The following is a 22,961-nucleotide window of genomic DNA, read 5'->3' as shown; positions in this document are numbered from 1 at the left end:
AGCTTTTTTAAAAAAAAAATTTTTTAAGTTAATAATGGTATAGGAGCTCTTTGTTTTTGTTGCATAATTAACAAATAAATAGCATTACCTTGTGCAACATCGTTCTATTGCAGGGAACTTTTCTGGCCATGGAGAGGGGTAGGTGAATGTTGTATCTCTGTCATACCAGCACATGAGGCACTCACTATGTTGGTTTCTTTTCTTTTCTTCTTTTTTAAGAGAGTGATTACAAGTCTCCATAGCTTCCAACAATCGCTTCTAAACATACAGATGAAAAGATAATTTGTTAAATGTATAAAAATTTGGGGCAGGTGGTGGTGTACTTGGTAGAGAGCATATGTTACAATATGTTACAATAGCATATGTTTCCTCCTGCATGCAAGCCCCTGGTCCCACCTGCAGGAGGAAAGCTTCATGAGCAGTGAAGTAGTGCTGCAGAGTCTCTGTTTTTCATTTCCCTCTTCATTTTCAATTTCCATCTCTATCCAATAAATAAGTAAATAATTAAATTTTTAAAAAGGTATAAAAATTCTGTGGGGTCAGGGAGATAATAATAGCAGTTATGCAACAGACTTTCATGCCTGAAGTTCCAATTTTCAATTTCCAATGCCACCACAAGCCAGAGCTGAGCTATGTTCTAATTAAAAAACAAAAACTATAATCTTAAGATAAAGAATAATTTCCTCTGTATACGGAATCATTGTGTTACTGAAAACAAATCTTAATAAAATTCTATTCCATTTTATTAAAAAAATGATGTGCTATTTGTTTAAAGGATCTTAGGATACTTTCAGCTACTGCAAACTCCTCTGAACATATCATTCAACTTGGCGCCATTAAAATATAAATAATAAGCAAAGAATCAAATTTCATATGTGAGTTGACCATAATTATAAAAAATTATCATAATTCACAGAGAATTAATCTTTATACATTCTGAAATCATACAGAAAAGTTCATCTTTCAAAATTAACTTAAACTACTTTCTAAGCTATGATGTGAAAACAACCTGTCACCAACTACAAATGAGTAGATAAAGATGGACTAACTGATTTATAAGAAATGATGAACTCTTGCCCTGTGACAACATAAATAAAACTAGATGGGTGTGGTCTAGGAGGTGGCGCAGTGGATAAGGCTTTGGAATCTCAAGCATGAGGTCCCGAGTTCAATCTCCGAAAGCACATGTACCAGAGTGATGTCTGGTCCTTTCTATCATTTCTCATAAAAAAATAAATAAAATCTTCAAAAAAAAAAAAAACTAGAAGGGTTATGCCTGAGGCTCTGAGGTCCCAGGTTCATCATAAGTACATCATAAGCCAAAGCTGACCACTAAAAATAAATGAAGGAAAAAGAAAAAAGAAAAATCCCCCAAACTAGAGGGGCCACTGCTAAGCAAAATAAGTGAGAAGGACAAAGATGAAATACTGTTCAGTGTCACACAAATGTAGGCTATGAATAATCAGGTCAATGGTGGACCAGGCTGATGGCTGGCTTAGTGGTAGAGCTCCTGCCTTGCAACGCATGAGGCCCTAGGTTCAATTCTAGCACTACATTAAAAAAAAAAAAAAGACAAAAATGGAGAATATCATAAAAATAGTAATGAACTGGTCTTATTTAAAAAAGAAAATCAAGGCAAGGGACAAGAAAACATAAAACAAACAAACAAAAAAACCCTTGGATTCTAACTTCAGAAATGAGGTTATCTGAGGGGAATGGGTTAGGGGATTAAAGCAAGGGACAAGAAAACATAAAACAAACAAACAAAAAAACCCTTGGATTCTAACTTCAGAAATGAGGTTATCTGAGGGGAATGGGTTAGGGGATTAAATGGGTAGACAGGGTCCAATGGTATGGTAACATATATCTGAAGGTATCGTTGGTACAAGAGTTGTGGTTTATTGTTAAGCTGTTTAACATATATCTGAAGGTATGAAACCATACTCCTAAAACAGTCTTTTAAACTAGTGATTACCTCAGGGAAAAAAAAATAAAGTAGGCATAATATATATATATAATTTCATGTACTGACCTCATCAATAAAAGGTATTAGTACCACAGCTTCCCATTCCTGCTGTTTCCCATTTAGGTCAGTTTTAAAATCAGGTGGATAATATTCTATAATTGGCGAATCCTCACTGGTCATTAAATGCTGTAAAAATATAAAACAGTGTAACACAAACATAAGAGTTAATATCAAAATAGCTTTTTATTAATGTTTATGACTAAGCAAATTACAGTTCAAATTTCCTTTTAAAAATATTTTTATTTATTTATTACTGGGTAGAAACTGAGAGAAATTAAGAGAGGAGGTGGAGATAGAGAAACAAAGAGACAGAAAGACACCAGCAGCCCTGCTTCTCTACTTGTGAAGCTTTTCCCATGCAGGTGGGGACGGGGCTTGAACCTGGGTCTTTGTGTACTATAATGTGAGTGCATAACCAGGTGCACCACCACCTTGCCCCTAGAATTCAAATTTCTAAGCAATGTAAAATTAAATTTTTTGAGAGTAGATACATTTTAATATATTTATTATACTTTGATTTTCAGCTATGAGAATTCTAATTTCATTGCTACAACCACTCTCCCAGTCCAACTAAGTTATATAGCAAAATCACCTCTATTTAAATTTTTTTCCTTTGTTGTCTTTTCACTATATAAGGAACACTTAAATTCTGTTTTTCTCATTCAGATTTCAGTTTATTTCACACTTCTAAAGGTGTAGCATTTTTAACTTTAAACAATTTACCATTATGTCTTAATCAGTTGATTTATAACTTGCTGGAAGCAGCTCAGTGTTAAAAGATAGGATTTGTGTGCCTGAGAACTAAGCTCCATTCCCAGTACTGCCATATGCCAGAGTTGAGGGCCTGGGAAGTAGTGGAGCAAGTAGAACATTGGGCTTGCAAGCATGAGGTTCTGAGCTCAACGTTGCCACATAAGCCATAGCAATGCTCAAGTTAGTGCACTTGCTCTCTTGCTCTCTCTCTCTCTCGTTAATAAACAAATTAAAAATGATTTTATAATGTTATTACATAAGAATTACCATCTAAGATTACTTAATCCAAGAATTTCTTCACTACTAATAATACAGAGAAAGAGTTTAACTTGATATGATTTTACTAGAGATCCTATAACAGATAGAGAAAGCAGTGGTCCAGGAACTGGCACAGTAGATAAAGCATTGGACTCTCAAGCATGAGGCCGAGTTGATCCCTGGCAGCACCAGAGTGATGTCTGGTTCGTGTTCGTTCTCGTTCTCCCTCTCTCTCTCTCTCTCTCTCTCTCTATCTCTATCTCTCTCTCCTCCTATCCCTCTCATAAACAAATAAATTATATATATATATATGTGAGAGAGAGAAAGCACACGATGTGGTCTGGGAGGTGGTGCAATGGATAAAGCACTGGACTCTCAAACATTAGGTCCCAAGTTCAAATCCTGGCAGCACATGTACCAGAGTGACGTTTGCTTCTTTAGCTCTCTTCTCTAATCTTTCTCATTAATAAAATCTTTTTTAAAAAAAAAAAAGAGAGAGAGAAAGCACAAGATGCCTTCTTGGCAATGAATGTAAGATATTATGACATAATTTTTGCTAAAGAAATACAACAGCATATTTCTCAAGTAACACTCAAAATACTTAACTAGTATAATACAGGTATAGGACAATTTAAACAGATGTGGTTATAAATAATTTCCTTGGCTATACTGAGCCAGAGTGGTCAAAGTATCGATTTTTTTGTGTATTTGAAGATATGGTGGCAAACAAGCACTAAAGAAATTTAAGGGCAGGGGTAGATAGCATAATGGTTATGCAAAGAGACTCCATGACTGAGATTCCAAAGTCCCAGGTTCAATCCCCTGCACCACCATAAACAAGAGCAGAGCAGCGCTCTGGTCTAAATAAATAAGTAAATAAAAAAATAAAATTTAACAAAAAGGAAGAAGGGCCAGGTAGTGGCACAAGGACCTGGGTTCAAGGCCCCAGTTCCGACCTACTGGGTGGGGATTGGTGGGGGAGCTTCACAAGTGGTAAAGCAGTGCTGTGGATGTTTCTCTTCCTCTCTCCCTCTCTGTGTTCTCCGTCCCTCTCAATTTCTGTTTCTATCCAATAAATGAGAAAATAAAAGATAAAATAATGTAAAGAATTTTAAAAAATAGAAAGAGAAAAGGGAGACCATAGGCAGTATGAAGAACACATTGTTTCAGAAAGCTGCAAAAGGGGCCCCACCCTGTTGAAGCAGCAAAGTGAATGTGTACTTGTATACATGCATGTGTGCGTGTTTATCCCAATTCTTGGGACCAGACCAAGGAATTAAAATAGACTGGTACCTAGAAGAGTTAAATGAAGTTTATTTTCAGCTTAGTAGGCTTATTGCACTGTTGGGGACCCAGTCACCCATGAAATATCTCCCTCCAGTTATGTGAAGTATGCAAACCAAAGAAAAGTTTTTCATTCCATGACACAATAAATGAGACAGTTCAGACAGATATATGAACCATGGTAATACTTTTGTTAAGATCATTATCTTGCAGACATTGGGTAAAAGGAAATATGAACAAATCTGCATTTGAATAAAGTAGATTACTTCAGATTTTGTGTTTCAGTTTATTATCAGTGGAGATACTGATTAATTTTGTGGTTAAAGATGCTAAAAACAAAAAGCCCATGATCTAAATGGTTTATGAAGTTTACATTTAAAGAAAAAAAAAGCTAAATTTGAATCAATGTATTACTATTCAAGGAACTTATTTAAGAAACAGCGTATTTGAAAATGAAAATAAACTTAGCTAATAACAAACTTGGGATCTATGTTTCTAAGCTTATAGGAGGTACTGCTAAATGTCAAAAAGTACATAAAAACATTTAGTTTTAAGACCCACCTGGTAGCATACAGGAAGTAAATTTTTGCTAGCTGCTGGAAGCACAGCAAGAAGCTGTTCGAATGGCTTAAAAGGTTTTCCTAGTTCAAAATGGATTTTGAGTGTACTAATGTTGCGAATATCAGAAAGAAAAGGTGCATAATGGTAGGGATAATACCTATAAAACAGAAAAAAAAAGAATTTAAACAGTAGGTAACTTTATAAAAAGGTTTATATTAAATATAAATGTTTTAAAGTTTATTTGAATAACATATGAAAATAGTTTTAAAGAATGTTTACTACCAAATAAAGAAGTGAAGGACAACTATGAGATGATTTCACTCATAAATGGAATATAGAGAATGGAAACACAAGAACTTGAAAAAAGAAATACACACACACAGACAGACAGACACACACACACACACACACACACACACACACACAGTCAGCTCATTATCAATTAACCTTTGGAGAAAAGGGGCCCAGAACTTTTGGTGGTGGGAGTGATTAATATAAAATTATACCCCTGTTATCTTACAATCTTATAAATCATTATTAAATCACAATAAACAATAATAATAAAGAAATTCTTCTACCTGAACACTATGAAAAAACAATTGTGATGGGAAATTGAAGTCAATTAATCTTTATAGTTTCATATTTCCAAAATTGAAGTATATCACATCATTGAATATATACACCAACATACAGAATGTGAATCTTTTTTTTTAATATTTATTTTATTTATTTATTCCCTTTTGTTGCCCTTGTTGTTTTATTGCTGTTGTTGTTGTTGGATAGGACAGAGAGAAATCGAGAGAGGAGGGGGAGACAGAGAGGGGGAAAGACAGACACCTGCAGACCTGCTTCACCACTTGTGAAGCGACTCCCCTGCAGGTGGGGAGCCGGGGGCGCGAACCGGGGTCCTTTGCGCCACGTGCGCTTAACCCGCTGCGCTACCGCCCTACTCCCCAGAATGTGAATCTTACAATAGATACTTTGAAAATTTTTTTTTTTTTTGCCATCATTAGGGCTTGACTTTTGCATATATATATGGTAGGGGGGTGGGGGACAGCGACACTAGGCACCAAAGTTTCCTCCAGTGCAGTGGGGGCTAGTCTTGAACCTGGGTTGCATGCATGGTAAAGCAGACTCACTATGGATAATTTTATGGCCCAAAATATATAGATTCTTAAGAGTAAAGTTATGTGGTGGACAGAAGACACTGGGACTAAGCCTCTCTCAAGAAAACTGAGATGTAATTCTGAGCTTATGTGGCTGTTACAGGCGGTTCTAAGAACTTTTATCTTTGAACTAGTGAATACATTATTGTGTTGTGATGGCATTATATCATTCATCAATCATATCTACTAATTTTTACTTTTGATGTTGTTCCATCTTCAATTATAGATACAGTTCTACAAGCTTTGCACATTTACAAAATTCCAATATTATCAGTGTTTGACTAAGGATCAAAAAATAAAAGAAAGAATACTTATATATTACACAGTTATGGCATATTTCAGAAGAATGGGAAAGTTTAGGAGGCAGAATGGCATGTGGAATAATGAAGAATGTAAAGCCTCTATCAACAGATAGGCTTGGATTTGAATCTTGGGTATCTGATCTTGGAAAACTACTTAACATCTCTGAAACTCAATTTCTTCATCTATAAAAGGCAGAGAACAACAGTTATTTTAAACAGTTGTGAAATATATATGAGGACATACTTTTTAAGGGCTGGCATTAATACCTGGTAATACAACAGGAAGAACATTAGCCTTCTTTAAAAAATGGCAAATCAGGGGGTCCGGCAGTAATGCAACGGGTTAAGCGCACATGGCGCAAAGCGCAAGGACGTATAAGGATACAGGTTCGAGCTCCCGTCTCCCCATCTGCAGGGGGAGGGTGGGGCTGCTTCACAGGTGGTGAAGCAGTTCTGCAGGTGTCTTTCTCTCTCCCTCTCTGTCTTCTCCTTCTCTTGATTTCTCTCTGTCCTGTCCAACAACAACAGCAATGGTAACAAGGGCAACAAAATGGGAAAAATGGCCTCCAGGCGCAATGGATTTGCAGTGCAGTCACAGAGCCCCAGCGATAACTCTGGAGCCAAAAAAAAAAAAAAAGGCAAATCAGGATTTTCTTCATAGAAATAAGTATTTTTCAGAAAACCTGAGTACTGAGTTAGTTATTAAGAAGATGTTATTGAGGGAGTCGGGCAGTAGTGCAGCAGGTTTAGCGCAGGTGGCACAAAGCGCAAGGACGGGGGTAAGGATCCTGGTCAGAGCCCCAGCTCCCCACCTGCAGGAACGTCACTTCACAAGCGGTGAAGCAGGTCTGCAAGTGTCTTTCTCTCCCTCCCTTTGTCTTCCTCTCCTCTTTCCATTTCTATCTGTTCTATCCAACGACGACATCAATAATAACCACAAAAATGAAACAAGGGCAACAAAAGGGAATAAATATTTTTAAAAAGAAAAAAAAGATGTTATTGAAAATATTGTTAGTATGTGAAATAATAAGTAATATCCCATTATTTTGAAATGGTTTTGTTTTGCTATGTGGTACTTCAGAGCAAAGTTTAGCAAAGGTTCTCTGGGAAAAAAGAAAGTAAGTAATGTCATTACCTAAAAGTTTCTACTTTTCCCTGTACTATTTTTTTGGGGGTGTTATTTTTCTCTCTTAATGGTTCGAAATGTAGTTAGAATTTGATGGAATAGAAAGTCTGAGAGAAATGGAAAGTTCTAACAATTTTAGTAAAAGCTTAAAGATTCTTTTTCCCTTTCAGCCTAATATTTATATATCCCATTTTGTAATGGTGACATTTTTTTTTCAAATACACAAAAATGTATAGAAGAATAAGCAGCTCATATGATCATCACTCAAAACCAATAATTATCAAATTTTAAGTCTTAAGATTAGTAAAGATATTCCTGTTAGGATTGGAAATAACTTTGTTAGATAAAAGTCATTAAGTTATTTTCATATAAAAAGGATTACTTATACTTTACTTAAACACACACACACATTTTTAACTACTACCATAAGTAGAAAGCAAAAGAAATGAGATTATACAGTGCTAAAACTTATAAAAGACAACAGTTTTTTTCCCCCCAATTCTCTCACCAGCTCCAGGACTGAACTCCATGATAGTAATAATGCAAAATCCATTGTATTGCCTGAACATAACATGTAGCTTGGTCAGCCAGAAAGTCACTGAAAGTAGAAATTTTTTTTTTAATTTTAACATTTTTTAAAGACAGGCTGCATTTTTTAACATACCTCCTACCTTATAAAATAACTACTTAATCAACTAACAAGCTGCAAGTTACAACTGAATAAATTCCAAGTATTATTTTTTAATAATTTTATTTATTTTTAAAATTAATTTATTTTTTTAAATATTTATTTATTCCTTTTTGTTGCCCTTGTTTTATTATTGTAGTGTTATTGTTGTTGTTGTTGTCATTGTTGGATAGGACAGAGAGAAATGGAGAGAGGAGGGGAGACAGAGAGGGGGAGAGAAAGACACCTGCAGACCTACTTCACCGCCTGTGAAACGACTCCCCTGCAGGTGGGAAGCTGGGGACTCGAACCGGGATCCTTAGGCTGGTCCTTGAGCTTTGTGCAACCTGCGCTTAACCCGCTGTGCTATAGCCCGACTCTCTTTTTTAATTTATTTTTAAATTTTTCCCTTGTTTATCGTCGTTATTATTATTGTTGTTACTGATGTCGTTGTTGTCGGATAGGACAGAGAGAAATCGAGAGAGGAGGGGAAGACAGAGAGGAGAAAAAGACTGACTACCTGTAGACCTGCTTCACCGCCTGTGAAGCGAACCCCCTGCAGGTGGGGAGGCGGGAGCTCAAACAGGGATCCTGATGTCTGTCCGTGCATGGCTTTCTGCCATGTGCTTAACCCGCTGCACCACCGCCTGGCTCCCTTTAATATTATTTTTTAATTATCCTTATTTATTTATTTGAGAGAGAGTCAGAAAGTGAGAGGGAAGGGGGAGAGAGAGAAGAGAGACAGAGAGCAGCTCTGTTTCACCACTCGCAAAGCTTTCCCCCTGCAGGTGGGGACTGCCAAGTATTATTTTATAAAAATTCTATCCTGTCAGATAAGGTTTGCCAAATAAGTTAGAAGGTTTAATCTGTGAAGCTTTCTATAAAAAGTGAACACTCCCTTAGATAGTGGGGCTGAGCTGGAGGAGAGGGAGGGATGAGAGTCTTTATCTTGAACAGATGCCTGAAGAAATCATAGAAAAAAAATCAGGAAGATTTTATAATATGGCTAAATCAGCCAGCACAGTTTGATGAGTGCTTTATCCATTAAAAAATATTCGCTCTAATTTCTACTTCTTCAAAAACACCATTTAAGATAAAATAATCCTTCAACCTTACCTGCCTAGAAAAAAGTCCTAGGTTAAAACTCCAAGTCACTTTAAATCTGTCAGTGTTTTTAACCAAAATTCAAATAAAGAGACATTTAGAAAGTACACATCTTACAAAAAGGAGCTGTTAACACTGTTGGTGGGAATGCAAACTAATGCAGTCCCTTGGGAAATCAGTATGGAGAGTTCTTAAAACAAAAATGAAAATATTTTTTGATCCTATAATACCACTTCTAAGAACATATTCAAAGGACATGAAAGCCCTAATTCACAGGGACATATGCATCCCTATGTTCACAGCTGCTTTATTCACAACTGTCAAGGTATAGAAACAACCTAAATGCCTACTGACAGAGGTCTGAATGAAGAAATTATGGGGTATATATTCATTAGAGCACTACTCTAAAAAGATGATTATGGGGGCTGGGTGATGGAACACCTAATTAAGTACATGTTACCAAGCACAAGGACCCAGGTTCAAGCCCTCAGCCCTCAGCTGCAGGGAGGAAACTTCGGAAGTGGTAAAGCAGTACTTTAGGCGCCTTTCTGTTTCTCCCTCCCCGTGTCCCCCTTCCTTTTCAATTTCTCTGTCCTATCAAATAAATAATTAAAGCAAAAATGATTATGCTTAGTGAAGTTAAGTTATATGTAGGATATAGGGAACTGAATGAAATACTTGAACTTAAAAAAAAAAAAAAGACTAAATTGTGTCTAAGACATTGTGAAAATTATTGGGATTATCATCATAGGGTGGAGGCACACAGAACTCCAGTGGTAGGTGTGGTATAGAACTATACTCTTGTAAACCATTACTAAGTAGCTAATAAAAAATATCTATAAAATGTTATTAAAAATGTAAAAGTTAAAAAATCCTTTTCTCCCATTACCATAACTATCAAAATTATGTTTTGAATTATAATATCTATAACTATCAAAATTATAATTGTAAAAATGTAACTATCAAAATTATAATATCTGATAACTACCAAAATCATATTTTGAATTACAGTATCTAATTTTTCTGTTTTATCATAAAAGTACTGGCAAAAACATACTCAGATACTATGTCCACTCCCATCTTTGTCATGTAATATGTTCTCTTATATTGTCTAAATTCTGTTTCAAATAGGTCATCATCTTCAGTCTCATCTTCTAAATTATCTGGAAAAAAAAAAACCCAAACCGTTACTGAAAATTATGAATATTCTGTTTTGCCACCTAATACTCTGACAAATACTTATCAATGTAGTTGCTTATCATCCTATCATAGAAGTCTACTATATCTAACAGTAGTAATAAAGAAGAGAAAATAACTATTCTATCACAGATTAATATGTAGTTTTCACTTACCCTTTGAAGTCACCAGTTCTTTTTTGTCTAAAGCAGCCCAACATAAGTTTTCCTGGCCCTATAAAATTATAAATCAACATAAAATTAATGGCAAAATACAAAATATAAATAAGTGATGTTTAAATGGCACACCATAAAAATGTATTTTAAAAATAATCTTAAATATTTTGTGTGTTGGTTCATTTGCTCTCTACTATAAATCTTTATTATGTAGAATAGTGTACAAGTTTTTCTAAGATGTCTAATAAGTAGCTGCCTGGAAAATGACATAGTAGATAAAGTGCTAGGCTCTAAAGCATGAAGTCTGGAGTTCAATACCAGGTGATATATATATATATATATATATGTATATGTATTACTGTCAATATAATCTATTAATGACTGAATCCAGTGATTAAAAAATTACTCTATATCTCTGCCTCCACCATTCTTGTGGTATGGACTCCATTATCTACCTTCCACTTCTAGATTTTTCTCCCATGCAACCCATTTGCTTTTCTTTAAGTCTTCCACTTTATAACATCTGTCCATCTGCTTTTCCTTCCTATGGTCCCATTCACTCCTTATTTTCTGATAGCCTACGTGTATACACTGACTCTAATTCTTCTTACTCCCTTACTCTCCTTCTTCATTCATATTTCTTTTATCTGGGCTATTTTTCTAGCAACCTTCATTCTATCAGTGTCTCCAATGTTCATTGCAAAAATCAAGAAGACTTGTGAAGCTTAATAAATCAGCTTTTTATACTCATTATCAAAATAAAAGGGCAAAGAAGACAAAGTTTTTCTCTTCAGAAGGAAAATTAAGAATTTGATTTTTGAAGGTCTTAAATGACAGAATTTAATAGCGAAAAATAAACTAAAACCAAAAATTTTCATATCCATAGAGAAGAAAAAATGAAAATGAAATGAGGCAACCTCAAAATCACATGAAGGAAAATGAGGGGGAAAAAAAACTATCAGTTTTACCTTTACAGTTAAAAAAAAAAATGAAAGGACACCTAAAAAAATGGACACCTTTAATTTTTTCTTTTCCTTGTAGACCTTGGCTTCTTCTGCTGCAACACCTGCTGCTTCATTCAGATACTTGTTACCAACTTTGCTTTCAAACCACTTTAAGTCCACAAAAACTTCACTGAAGTGCTCCCGATCAAACTGTACAGGAATATTTAATTTAAGAATAATTTAAGTGGTTTGGAAGAACACAAATAAAACTTTTAACAGTGACTACTTTTATTAAATCATAGGAAATCTGAGAATATTACATTTTTAGGCACACAGAAATCTCATCTACTACTGATGAAACTTAAAGTAAATGATAAGATCATATTCTAATTTTTCTTAAAATTTAGTATAGGGAGCTGGGAGGTGGTGCACCCAGTTAAGCAAATACATTACTATTATGTGTGAGGACCTGGGCTGGGGTAGACAGCATGATTATTCCAAGATACTATGATGTCTAAGGCTCTGAAATCCCAGGTTCAATCCCCTGCTCTTTAAGCTAGAGCTGAGCAATGCTCTGATAAAAACAAAACAAAACAAACACACAAACTATGTGTAAGGACCCAGTTTTGAGCTCCCACTTCCCACCTGCAGAGAGAAAGTTTCACAAGGAGTAAAGCAGGTCTGCATGTCTCTGTCTCTCTCTCTTCCTTCATAATCTATATCTATCCTATCAAATAAAAAAATAAAGGAATAATAATATATAGAATGACCAACTGGAATGAAATTACAAAAACTTTTCTTTTGCATTACGTAATTGGTTACTGATCTCTTATTGATATGCTGTGGTAGGGGGAAAAAAGCTTCTAATACTTACATCTGATAATTTTACTAGGTATTTCTCAAATCGAGGTAAACTGAGATGTCCACATTCATTAATATAGCCTGAAAAAAAAAAATCATAGTCTTATATTAGAAGCTAACATTATTTTTTCTAAACAACTTTATGAAATTTTTCAGAAAATGTTGACATTATATAAATGAAGAAAAACACTCAGTGTTGGGCTGAGTAATTGGCCTAAGCTTCTATGAATAAATATGCTGCTATAGTACAGAATATGTAAGAACTGAAGAGAAATGTAAGAATTTTCAGGTTCACATAATTACAATTCTCTCCTATTTTCAACATTTTCTAATAGTTAAATATGTAAAATATAGAGAATCTCATCTAGTTCAATTTGATGTCACTTTGAGAAAAAAGTTCTAATGTCTTGCTACTCTGTTGTCTGTTTTATTCAGCACCACCAGTTTATTAATTTACCATTTCAAATGAAAAATCTACTATTAAATATTTTAATGCTGTGTATTCAAAAAAGTTGAACTTCTGTGCTTAAATATGAAAAGAGCTAGGCAAATACAATAACTTCTACCGACTTAACACAATTAAAGATGAAGATTAGTTAGGTAAACTGGCCATTATTTTTATTTATTAATCACTGAAAATTACAACCTCAAAAGTCTAAAAGAAACTCTTGATTTTAGTTGTGTATGCAATAATCTAATAAGCTAAATGACATTTTTTAGGGTTATCTGAGTGTGGAATTAAAATGGCATTGACCCCGAGATAACATAGTTGTAATACAACAACTCAATTAAAAATATCAGTATTAATCAATGACTCAAATAAAGTAAGATTAAAAGTAAGTATTAATCAATGACTCAGATAAAATAGCTTTAAGTGGATATTAAGCATTTCTTACCTCCAAGTTCTGGCAAGATGGTAATATATGTTCCATAAAGAAGAGGCAATGCATCATGATTAATATGTAAGTGAGGTAGATGAGGGATAAAATCATTGCCAACGAGAAATCCCATTAAAATCCAATCATCTATTATCCTTTCAATGTCATATTTAAATGTGATCTTGTCCTACATACAAATGGAGAAAAATGTCAAACTCATGAAAACTTATACATACTCTCTTTTGGTTCACAGGTATATTTAATACTTACTTTTAATACTGAAAATTCATAGTCAATATATTCTCTCATTAAAGACAAGTGGAGAAGGTGAAATGTGGTTTCTTCTGGTGCACATACTCTGTAATTAATCAGATGAGTATGAGGATTATCTTTAAAAAAATAGGTCTGAAAATGAAGCAAAGCTTAAAACCAAACTTCTTAGGAGATAATTCTTACGATCAAGGGATATCATTTATATGAAGATGCAAGATTATATATTAACAAAATGTAAATACCATTATAACATAACATAGAGTTCCAAATAATTGGTTTACCTTGTATTTTCTGTGTAAGGACTCTCAGAATTAAGAAAGCCTAAATAATACTTAATAGATGTCCTCAATGTCATATAGTCTTTATGTAAGAGTTAAAAGTGTAAAACTTGGGCGGGGGTAGATAGCATAATGGTTATGCAAAGAGACTCTCATGCCTGATGCTCCGAAGTCCCAGGTTCCATCCCCCGCGCCACCATAAGCCAGAGCTTGGCAGTGCTCTGGTGTTTCTCTCTCTCTCCACATCTCTCTCAAAATTAAATAAATAAAATATTTTTTAAAAAGTGTAAAACTTGCAGAACATACATATAAATGAATATATACAAAAAATCCTCAATATGATATAGTTAAATGTAAGTTCTAAAAGCATAAAACTTGCAGTACAGGGAGGTGGTGGAATGAAGAAAACCCTGGAATCTTAAGGACGAGGTCTCCTCACTCAATAACAACAAAAAGAATGATGTTCTGAGTTGGATCCCTGGCACTGAATGTACCTGAATGATACTCTGGTTTGTTCTTGCCCCCATATTCCTTTCCCTCCCTTCCTCCTTCTCTCCCTCCCTCTCTTTCTCCCTTTCTCTCTCTCCCTCTCTTTCTCTCTCTCTCACACACACACACACTAATACACAACTCTTTAAGAAAACAATAAAACCCAGAATAAAGTTATAAAAAGCTTTATGACATTGGTTTTGGCAATGATTCTTTAGATATTACACTAAAAGTATAGACAACAAAAGATAATATAGATTGGATTTCATCAAAATTAAAAGCTGGTATGTCAAAAGATATTACCAATAGAGTGAAAAGGTAACCCAAAAATATGAAGAAAATTATTTTTGGGGCCTTATATTTGTGAAGGAATTAAAATGTTTAATTCCTGTTATGTCTTCCAATGTATATGCAGTATGATTTACCTTTGTGTCTTTTTGCCACCAAACCGAACTTCTTCTCTTAAAAGTGAGAAATGTGCCTCATGACTTGTCAATCCAAGCATAATCTGTTGAAAAGAAATGTTTATGTGTTCTCCTTTTTAACAGCATTAGAGTCACAAAAGCTATCACATAAAACATTTCCATACAGATAAGAACATTCTTATGTAAGGAAAATAAATGCTTTGTCAGCATAGTAAGTACACAAAAAAACAATCCATTGTAGATTATGAAAAGGGTAAAGCAAGTATTCTTTTCTTTCGAAGAAAAAAGCTGTTCATCTTAAACTCACAAGACCTTTATAATCACCACTCTGCCCCCACAAAAAGTCTCAAAAGTTTTCTCTTAGTTTCCACTTGCTATGGGGAAAAGAGTTGAAATGTAGAGGCTGTACCTTTTTCCATCTTAAAAAGTAAAGCTTTTATGGAGCTCAGGATACCTCTAGTATTTCACAATTAAAAAGAAAAGAAAAGGCACACTTAAATAGTATTCTAATGCCTAAAGTAAGTCAAACAGCTTCATCAGATAGAAATATGTTCTCAAAAAATGTTTAGAGTATCTTATTTATTTATGTATTTATTGAATAGAAATGGAGAAAAATCAAGAGAGAAGGAGAAGATAAGGAAAGAGACAGAAAGACAGTGCAGCACTACTTCACTGCTTGTGAAGCTCCCCCACCCCCACCGCAACAGGGAGAGGGGCTTGAAGCTAGGTCCTTGTGTATTGCAACATGTGCACTCAACCAGGTTTGCCACTAACTAGTCTGCTATTTTCTCCACATCTTTGGGTATATATATATATATATATATATATATATATATATATATATATATATATATATCCTCCCCTTTGTTGCCCTTATTTTTTATTGTTGTTATTATTGTTGTTATTGATGCCGTCGTTGTTGGATAGGACAGAGAGAAATGGAGAGAGGAGGGGAAGACAGAGAGGGAGAGAGAAAGACAGACACCTACTGACCTGCTTCACTGCTTGTGAAGCGATTCCCCTGCAGGTGGGTAACTGGAAGCTCAAACCGGGATCCTTACACCGGGTCCTTGCGCTTTGCGCCATGTGCGCCTAACCCGCAGCTCTACCACCTGACTCCCTTTGGGTTACCTTTTTATTGTACTGGCAGTATTCTTTTTTTGTTGTCTCCATGGTTATTGCTGGGGCTTGGTGCTGGCACTACGAACCCACTACTCCTGATGGCCATTTTTCCTTTTTTTGGATAGTATAGACAGAAATTGAGAAGGGTGAGGGTTGATATAGAGGGAAACAAGAGATACCTGCAGTCCCAATTTACTGCTTTTGAAGCTTCTCCCTGCAGGCGTGGAGCTGGGGCTCGAACCAGGACCCTTGCACAGGTCTTTGTGCTTCCTACTACGTGCACTTAACCCTGTGTGTCACTGCCTGACCCCACTGACAGTATTCTTTGATGTACAAAAATTTTTAATTTTTATGAAACTGAGCATATTTGCTAGTTTATATTGTTTGCTTTATTCCATGCCAGATTCAAACAAATGAGACATTTATGAGCCAACCAGGGGGTGGCAATATTAACAAAAGTTATTTAGATGTTCAATAGTGACTGTTAACATTTTCTTTCACTTCTCTGTGTAAGAGAGAGGGACACTATAGCACCAAAGCTTCCCCAGTGTTGTAGGAACCTGGTTTGAATCTGGGAGAGAGACACACATACACCAAAGCTGACTCACTCTCAGGTAAGCAATCTCACTAGCTATGTTAATTTTTGCTTTATGTGGGTAAATGGCATTAACTAATTTTTAACAATCCTTTTTCCTTAGAAAAACATTTTGAAATATTTATAGATTACAGATCAAGTAATATTATGCCTGTGATGTGCTTTAGCAATTCAAGGGAGGAAGATAAAGTACAATGCAGGGAAAGGAGTTAAAATTTATTTATCAGAGGGCTAGGTGGTGGCATACCCAGTGAAGCACACACATTCCTATGCAAGGACCGGGGTTCAAGCTCATGCTCCCTGCCTACAGGATGCTTCAAGGGCAGTAAAGCTGATTTGCAAGGGCCTCTCTTGCTTTCTCTCTAACTTCCCCTCTGCTCTCAATTTTTACCTGTCCCATATAATAAAAACTGAAAGGGAAAAAAAAGAAGGAGAAAAAGAGGCTACTGGGGGTGGTGGATTTGTAGTAGGCACCAAGCCCCAGAGATTATCTGGTGGTGACAATTAAAAAAAAAACAAACATATATACAGAATATAAAGAGACTCACTAGATTATCTTCTCCACTTTTATGTTGTCATTATTATGTCTCCAATATTTGTTTCTACAGCCAGAAATTATCTTATATATGACTAAGTCTCAGGGATGGGCTGTGACACAGCTGATATGAAGTACATGTTATGGGGGCCAGGTAGTATAGCACCTGGTTAAGCGCAGCCATTACAGTGCACAAGGACTGGGATTCAAGCCCCTGGTCCTCACCTGCAGGGGGAAAGCTTCAATGCAGTATCTCTTACCCATGAGTGATGAAACAGGGCTGCAGGTGTCTCTCTGCCTCTCTTCCTCTCTATCTCCCCTTCCCTTCTCAGTTTCTCTGTCTCTATCCAATAATAAAGAAATAAAAATTAAAGAGAGAGGGAGAAGCATCTGTTACCAAGTATGACTTCAAGCTCTCAGACCCACCTGCAGGTGGAAAGCTTCAATGCAATATCTCTTACCCTTTCTATTTATATCTGTCTCTACCAGAAAGGAAAGAGGAAAAAAAGAAAGTGAAAGAAAGAAAAAGGAAAAGAAAATGGCCACAGAGAATAGAGGAGTCATCACACAGGCACTAAGTCCTACTGATAATCCTAGTGGAAAGTAAATATTGATAATTAAAAACTTTAAAAAGGCTGTAACTATCTTAGAATCCAGGCAGGTAGCTTAGTAACAAAGCTTTTACTCTGCATATATGAGACCTAGGCCTTGATCCCTAGAACCATATAACAATAAAAGATAAAATCAAATAGAACATCATAAAAATGGCAGAGTGGTGCCATCACAACAAAAGCAATAAGCAAGGAGACTTCTGGAGTGGAGGCTAGAGTAGCAGCAGCTGCATTTCACCCCACCCCACCCCTTCCCTCCCTTCCCCTCCTATCCCTAGTCAACTAGGAATATCAAAGGAAATCACCTGGGACGGCAACAAGACAGGATAAGAACTACTTTGGGAACCCACCAAATCACAGGTGAGTGCAAACACATGTGGCTCATGGAGTAGCCTAAGGAAAGATTTCTGGGGCTAAAACCTGTATCTTGTCCCCAGCGGCTGATAACAGTCCTGCAGTTTGTTGGTTGAAGCACCATCTCCAGTCTGTTATACCAACAAAAAGACTGCTAAGGGGAGGAGAGGATTCCCCTAAGGCTCACCAAATGCAATGTGCATTTCCATTGCTACTGCCCCTTGGAGGCTACAGCAGAAGCCAGGAGACCCGTGCTGACATTGGGGGCCAGGGAACTGGGTGGGAAAATCAGGAGATTTACAACCCAGTGGGGCTGTATAGTAGGACGGTTTCCACATTGTTCTCCTGATGAATTGGGAGACATGGTGAATAATTGCTGCAGAACTCACAGAGTATAAAGGGTATTTGTTTGGAAATTCTCAGGGCCAAGCAATGCCTATCTTGGTTCTGGCAGTTGGCAGAGCAGCTGAATTGAGCCCGGGGCTTTGGATTCTTGGGGTGTAGGAGTCTCTGCATAACCACTGTGCTATCTCTCCCCCACCCTGATTTACCTCTTGGTCAGGAGTGAGTGATTAAGCTAAAAAGCCTACTAAAGGCCAGAAGGGAATGGCAACATGTCTGTTGAGTGCTCGATGAGAAAGGTTTTCAACCAAGTCTACTGTAGCCTACTAGACTGTCATTCAGACTGGATGGAAGCATAAAAACCTCAGACAAGCAACAGTTGAAGGAATCAACTTTCACCAGTCCTGCCCTGAAAGAAGTTCTGAAAGGTCTCCTATAAACAATCAGACCACCATAAATATGTAATATATCAGAACACTGTAAATATCTAAAATAGCGGTGTTAAAATATCTTCAGTCTATACTATCAGTAAATGACAATGGCCTGATTCCACCTATTAAAAAGCACAGAGTAGGAAGATGAATCAGAAAACACAACAGAGGAGTGGCTGAGCAAGTTGTGGTCTATATACACAATGGAATACTACTCAGCTATTAAAAATGGCGACTTCACCATTTCCAGTCCATCTTGGATAGAGCTTGAAGAAATCATGTTAAGTGAAATTACTCAGAAACAGAAGGGTAAATATGGGATGATCTCACTCATAGAATGAAGGATGAATATGGGATGACCTCACTCATAGACTGAAGTTGAAAAACAAGATCAGAAGAGAAAACACTAACTTGGACTAGAGTTGGTTACTGCATTAAAATAAGACTCTGGGCTGGGTGGCAGGGGGGAGGGTTAGGTTCTGGAACATGATGGCAGAGGAACCAGTGGGGGTTATACTGTTATATGGAAAACTGGGAAATGTTATGCATGTACAAACTATTGTTATTTATTGTCAACTGTAAAATATTATTTCCCTAGTAAAGAAAAAAATGTAAACAAACAAACAAACAAAAACCAAGCATTATACTTACCAAATCAGCATCTAAACCATAAAGACAGTGTCTGGTATTTGGATCATGATCTGGTTTTGCTTTCTCAGATCTGATAAATTCCATGATTTTATGCTCTCCTTCTCCAGGAGTCTAAATATAATGAAAAAGATTTATATGATAAGATACTATAGTACAGAATATTAAATTAAGAAATCTCTTTAAATAAAAACAGATAATAACCTCATGGCCTGAGAAGTAGATGGTAACTCCTTGCCATGACTTGTCTGTTGAAATTTTCATATTTACAAAATACTTCAAGTGCTCATGTAACCTGGCCATAAATTCAGTCCCTACAAATAAAAGAAATTTAAGGTTTAATGTTATAGAAACTAAATAGTAAGTTCCCAATGATAACATAAAATGGACCTGGAAAAGTTGTATGACCTCCAAATAAAATCAAAAGCTTTTTCTTTTCTTGAAAAGCAAATAATGTACCTTTCCCTAGCAAATAACATATGTAATTCTGTTTTACTAATCACCCTACTATGATGTTAATACCAAATAGGGAAAGTGAAGAAACACAAATATTGAAGGGCTGTGCTCTAAATAATTTTTCACACTAGGGCAGCAATTCAACTCCTTAAAAAAGATTTCACTCTTCTATTGTCTCTGCCAAATATTTCTGGAGAACTATCCAAAAGTATACACCTTCAATCAGATTGCTAATTATAACAATAACAATTACTACTACAATAGCCTGAAAAATAGTTAATATGGTAATTGGCTTTATTATGATTATGGGGTTTAGAAAAAGCATAGATGATCAACAGTCAAAAGCAAAACAATCTTAAGCCACAACCAAGATAAAAATGGTTATTAAATCAAGCAGTATGTGAACAAGTTACTTAACGAAAGGGAAAATTATCAGTTAGTAAAGAATTCTAAGAAAGTTTTCTATTCCTTTTTCCAACTATGAAACCATCTTCCCAGACAATAACTTGGGTCCACCTGCATATCAGAGGTCAGGCTCAGGTAAAAACTAGTAAAGTCATAGGCCCCTTGGTAATATACATAAAATAGAACTACTAGCTTTTTCCAAAATGGAGACACCCAAATCCTCATCTGCAATATTCTTGACTTTAGGTTCATGATTAGTTAACAACAGGAGGGAAATCACAAAGCAGAACTTGGAGTGGAGTAAAAGTAAAAGACTATGTGTTGGGGGGGGGTATTCAGGTCCTAGAACACGATGGCAGAGGAGGACGGGGGGGGGAGGTGTTAGATTGTTATGTGGAAAACTGAGAAATGTTACACATGTACAAACTACTGTATTTTACTATCAATTATAAACCATAGTCCCCCAATAAAGAAAAAATTAATTAAATTAAGCTTATTATAATGCTATTGTAACCCATACTTAAAAGTCACAAAAATTTTAACTGTCCTTTAGAAGTAGAATGATAAAGCACTCTGGACTGGAAGAATGGGTTTATTTATTTATTATTTATTTTGATAGAGACAAAGAAAAAGGCAAAGACAGAGACTGAAAGAGACCACAGCACTGAAGCTTCTTTCAATGCAATGTGGGCTAGGCTTCAACCTGGACTGCACACATGGCAAAATAGTGCACTATGTAAGCGACTTTGCTATATTGTTACCTTATCCTTAATAAAAACTAGCTACATGTACTTGGGAGAGCCACAACCTCACTGAGTCAGTTTGTATATGAATAAATGGTGGAAGTAGGGCTGATCTCCTAAATTCTTCTATGTTTGATTTTTGAAAAATCCTATTACTAGCAGCTCTTACCAATATCTATAAACCCCCACAGTTGGTCTTCTTATTGGCATAAATCATTGTATGAGAAGACACAACTGAGAAAAATAAACCAAAGGATTAAAGTACAGAGACTAGAAGGAAAACATTTGAAGAAAATATATTTAAATTTAAGATCTCTAGGTCTTTTGTCAAAATTAACTTACCTGGTGTAATACAGTTGGAATCAAATCTGGCCTCTGTAGGAAGAGTTTCTCCTTTTTCTATTGCCTTTTTTATTTTGTCTTCTGCCTCCTTTGCTGACCTTAAAAGTTAAAAGGAAATAAAAAAAAAAGTAGCTTTAATATTCTAGAAAAATGGGGCCAGGTGATGGCACACCTGGTTGAGTGCACATGTTACAATGTGCAAGGACACAGGTTCAAGGCCCCATCCCTACCTACAGGAGGAAAGCGTCACAAGTGGTGAAGCAGATCTGCAGGTGACTCTCTCTCTCTTCCTCTTGATTTCTGGCTGTCTCTATCCAATAAATAAATAAAGACCAAAAAAAATTCTAGAAAAAGGAAAAGCTACTCACATAAGGTCAACTGGCTTTTAGATGCTTTTATAACTAAATGTATAAATTATAACTATAATTCATCAATTTTAATGTTTAAACATAAGTTCTGAAATTATTATAAAGAGCTCTGAAATAATATTTATTTGTTTAATAGAATAAATATTTCAGATAAGGTTTAAAGAAGTAGCACATTATAACAGTATAAAAGTGACATAAAATATTCCAAGTACCAGCCACACAGTAACTTTTCAATCTAAGTATATAAAAAACTGGCTCTGGAAACAAGCACAAAGTATAGCTGTAAAGTTCACTATATATGACACTTAATAGTACCAAACACGTGGTTCAAGCCCTCAGCCCCCTACCTATAGGGGAGCCGCCTCACAGGCAGTGAAGGTCTGCAGGTGTCTATCTTTCTCTCCCCCCTCTCTGTCTTACTCTCCTCTCTCCATTTCTCTCTGTCCTATCCAACAACAATGACATTAATAATAACTACAACAATAAAACAACAAGGACAACAAAAGGGAATAAAATAAATATATAAAAAATAGTATCAAACACGAAATGCATTGTTGAAATGATAAATATCTCACCATCATTTTATCATCTCATTTTTGACCCAACAGAAACAAAGAACACAAGTTTTAGAGTGAAAGAGGCACAGACTTCAATATAGGCATAGTCACTGCTATGCAACTTTTCTAGTAAACAACTGTGTGCCACTAGTTTACCACACAACATATACATTTGGAAGGTATGCATTACATAATTTTCTACAGCCTTAGCAGTGGCTCCACTTTCTATGTTCTGTGGAATTCTAATTTTGTGATGAACAAGCCTTCTATATTTATTGTCATACTAACCTCTCAATATAAAAAAACATTTTTAAAATTTATCTTTTTCTTTTTTAAAATTCATTCAATTATCTTTACTTATTTATTGGGCAGAGATAGCCAGAATTGAGAGGGATGGGGGTGATAGAGGGAGAGAGACAGAGAGACACCTGCAATCCTGCTTCACCCTCAAAAAGCTTTCCCCCTGCAGGTAGGGATGGGGGGGGGGCGGCTCAAGCCTGGGTCCTTATGCACTGTAATGTGTGTGTTTAACCAGGTGAACCACACCCAGCACCTATAACGGAATCTCTTAAGATACTAAATCAATCTTTCCAAGAGAAAACTCTTAAGATACCAAATCAATCTTTCCAAGAGAAAATATTCTTTCCTCCTTTCTTACTTTCCTACTCTGATTGAACACTATATTTACTGCTACTATAGGACAGG

General features: G+C 35.8%; 1 protein-coding gene across 3 annotated transcripts in view; it reads right to left on the bottom strand.

Annotated features, from left to right (window-relative positions):
- Positions 1-22,961, bottom strand: part of XRN1 (5'-3' exoribonuclease 1) — a 101,247-nt gene that overhangs the window by 71,174 nt on the left and 7,112 nt on the right. For all 3 annotated transcript variants that reach the window (XR_009551548.1, XM_060197563.1, XM_060197564.1), the window contains exons 3-16: positions 21,332-21,429; positions 19,590-19,699; positions 19,389-19,499; positions 14,748-14,830; positions 13,553-13,640; positions 13,301-13,469; positions 12,418-12,485; positions 11,616-11,753; positions 10,600-10,657; positions 10,305-10,410; positions 7,985-8,074; positions 4,883-5,039; positions 2,033-2,152; positions 89-258 (exon numbers count right to left, since the gene is read on the bottom strand). Coding sequence is in view for 2 of the 3 variants with exons in the window: in XM_060197563.1 (XP_060053546.1) it covers positions 89-258; positions 2,033-2,152; positions 4,883-5,039; positions 7,985-8,074; positions 10,305-10,410; positions 10,600-10,657; positions 11,616-11,753; positions 12,418-12,485; positions 13,301-13,469; positions 13,553-13,640; positions 14,748-14,830; positions 19,389-19,499; positions 19,590-19,699; positions 21,332-21,429 (1,566 nt within the window). In the remaining variant the exon portion in view is untranslated. The remainder of the gene's footprint in view (positions 1-88; positions 259-2,032; positions 2,153-4,882; positions 5,040-7,984; positions 8,075-10,304; positions 10,411-10,599; positions 10,658-11,615; positions 11,754-12,417; positions 12,486-13,300; positions 13,470-13,552; positions 13,641-14,747; positions 14,831-19,388; positions 19,500-19,589; positions 19,700-21,331; positions 21,430-22,961) is intronic.

This window comes from Erinaceus europaeus, chromosome 9 (genome assembly GCF_950295315.1).
Source record: "Erinaceus europaeus chromosome 9, mEriEur2.1, whole genome shotgun sequence".
NCBI classification, from domain to species: domain Eukaryota; kingdom Metazoa; phylum Chordata; class Mammalia; order Eulipotyphla; family Erinaceidae; genus Erinaceus; species Erinaceus europaeus.
Note: the sequence above shows the minus strand (reverse complement) of the source record. Positions and strands in the feature narration are given on the sequence as shown.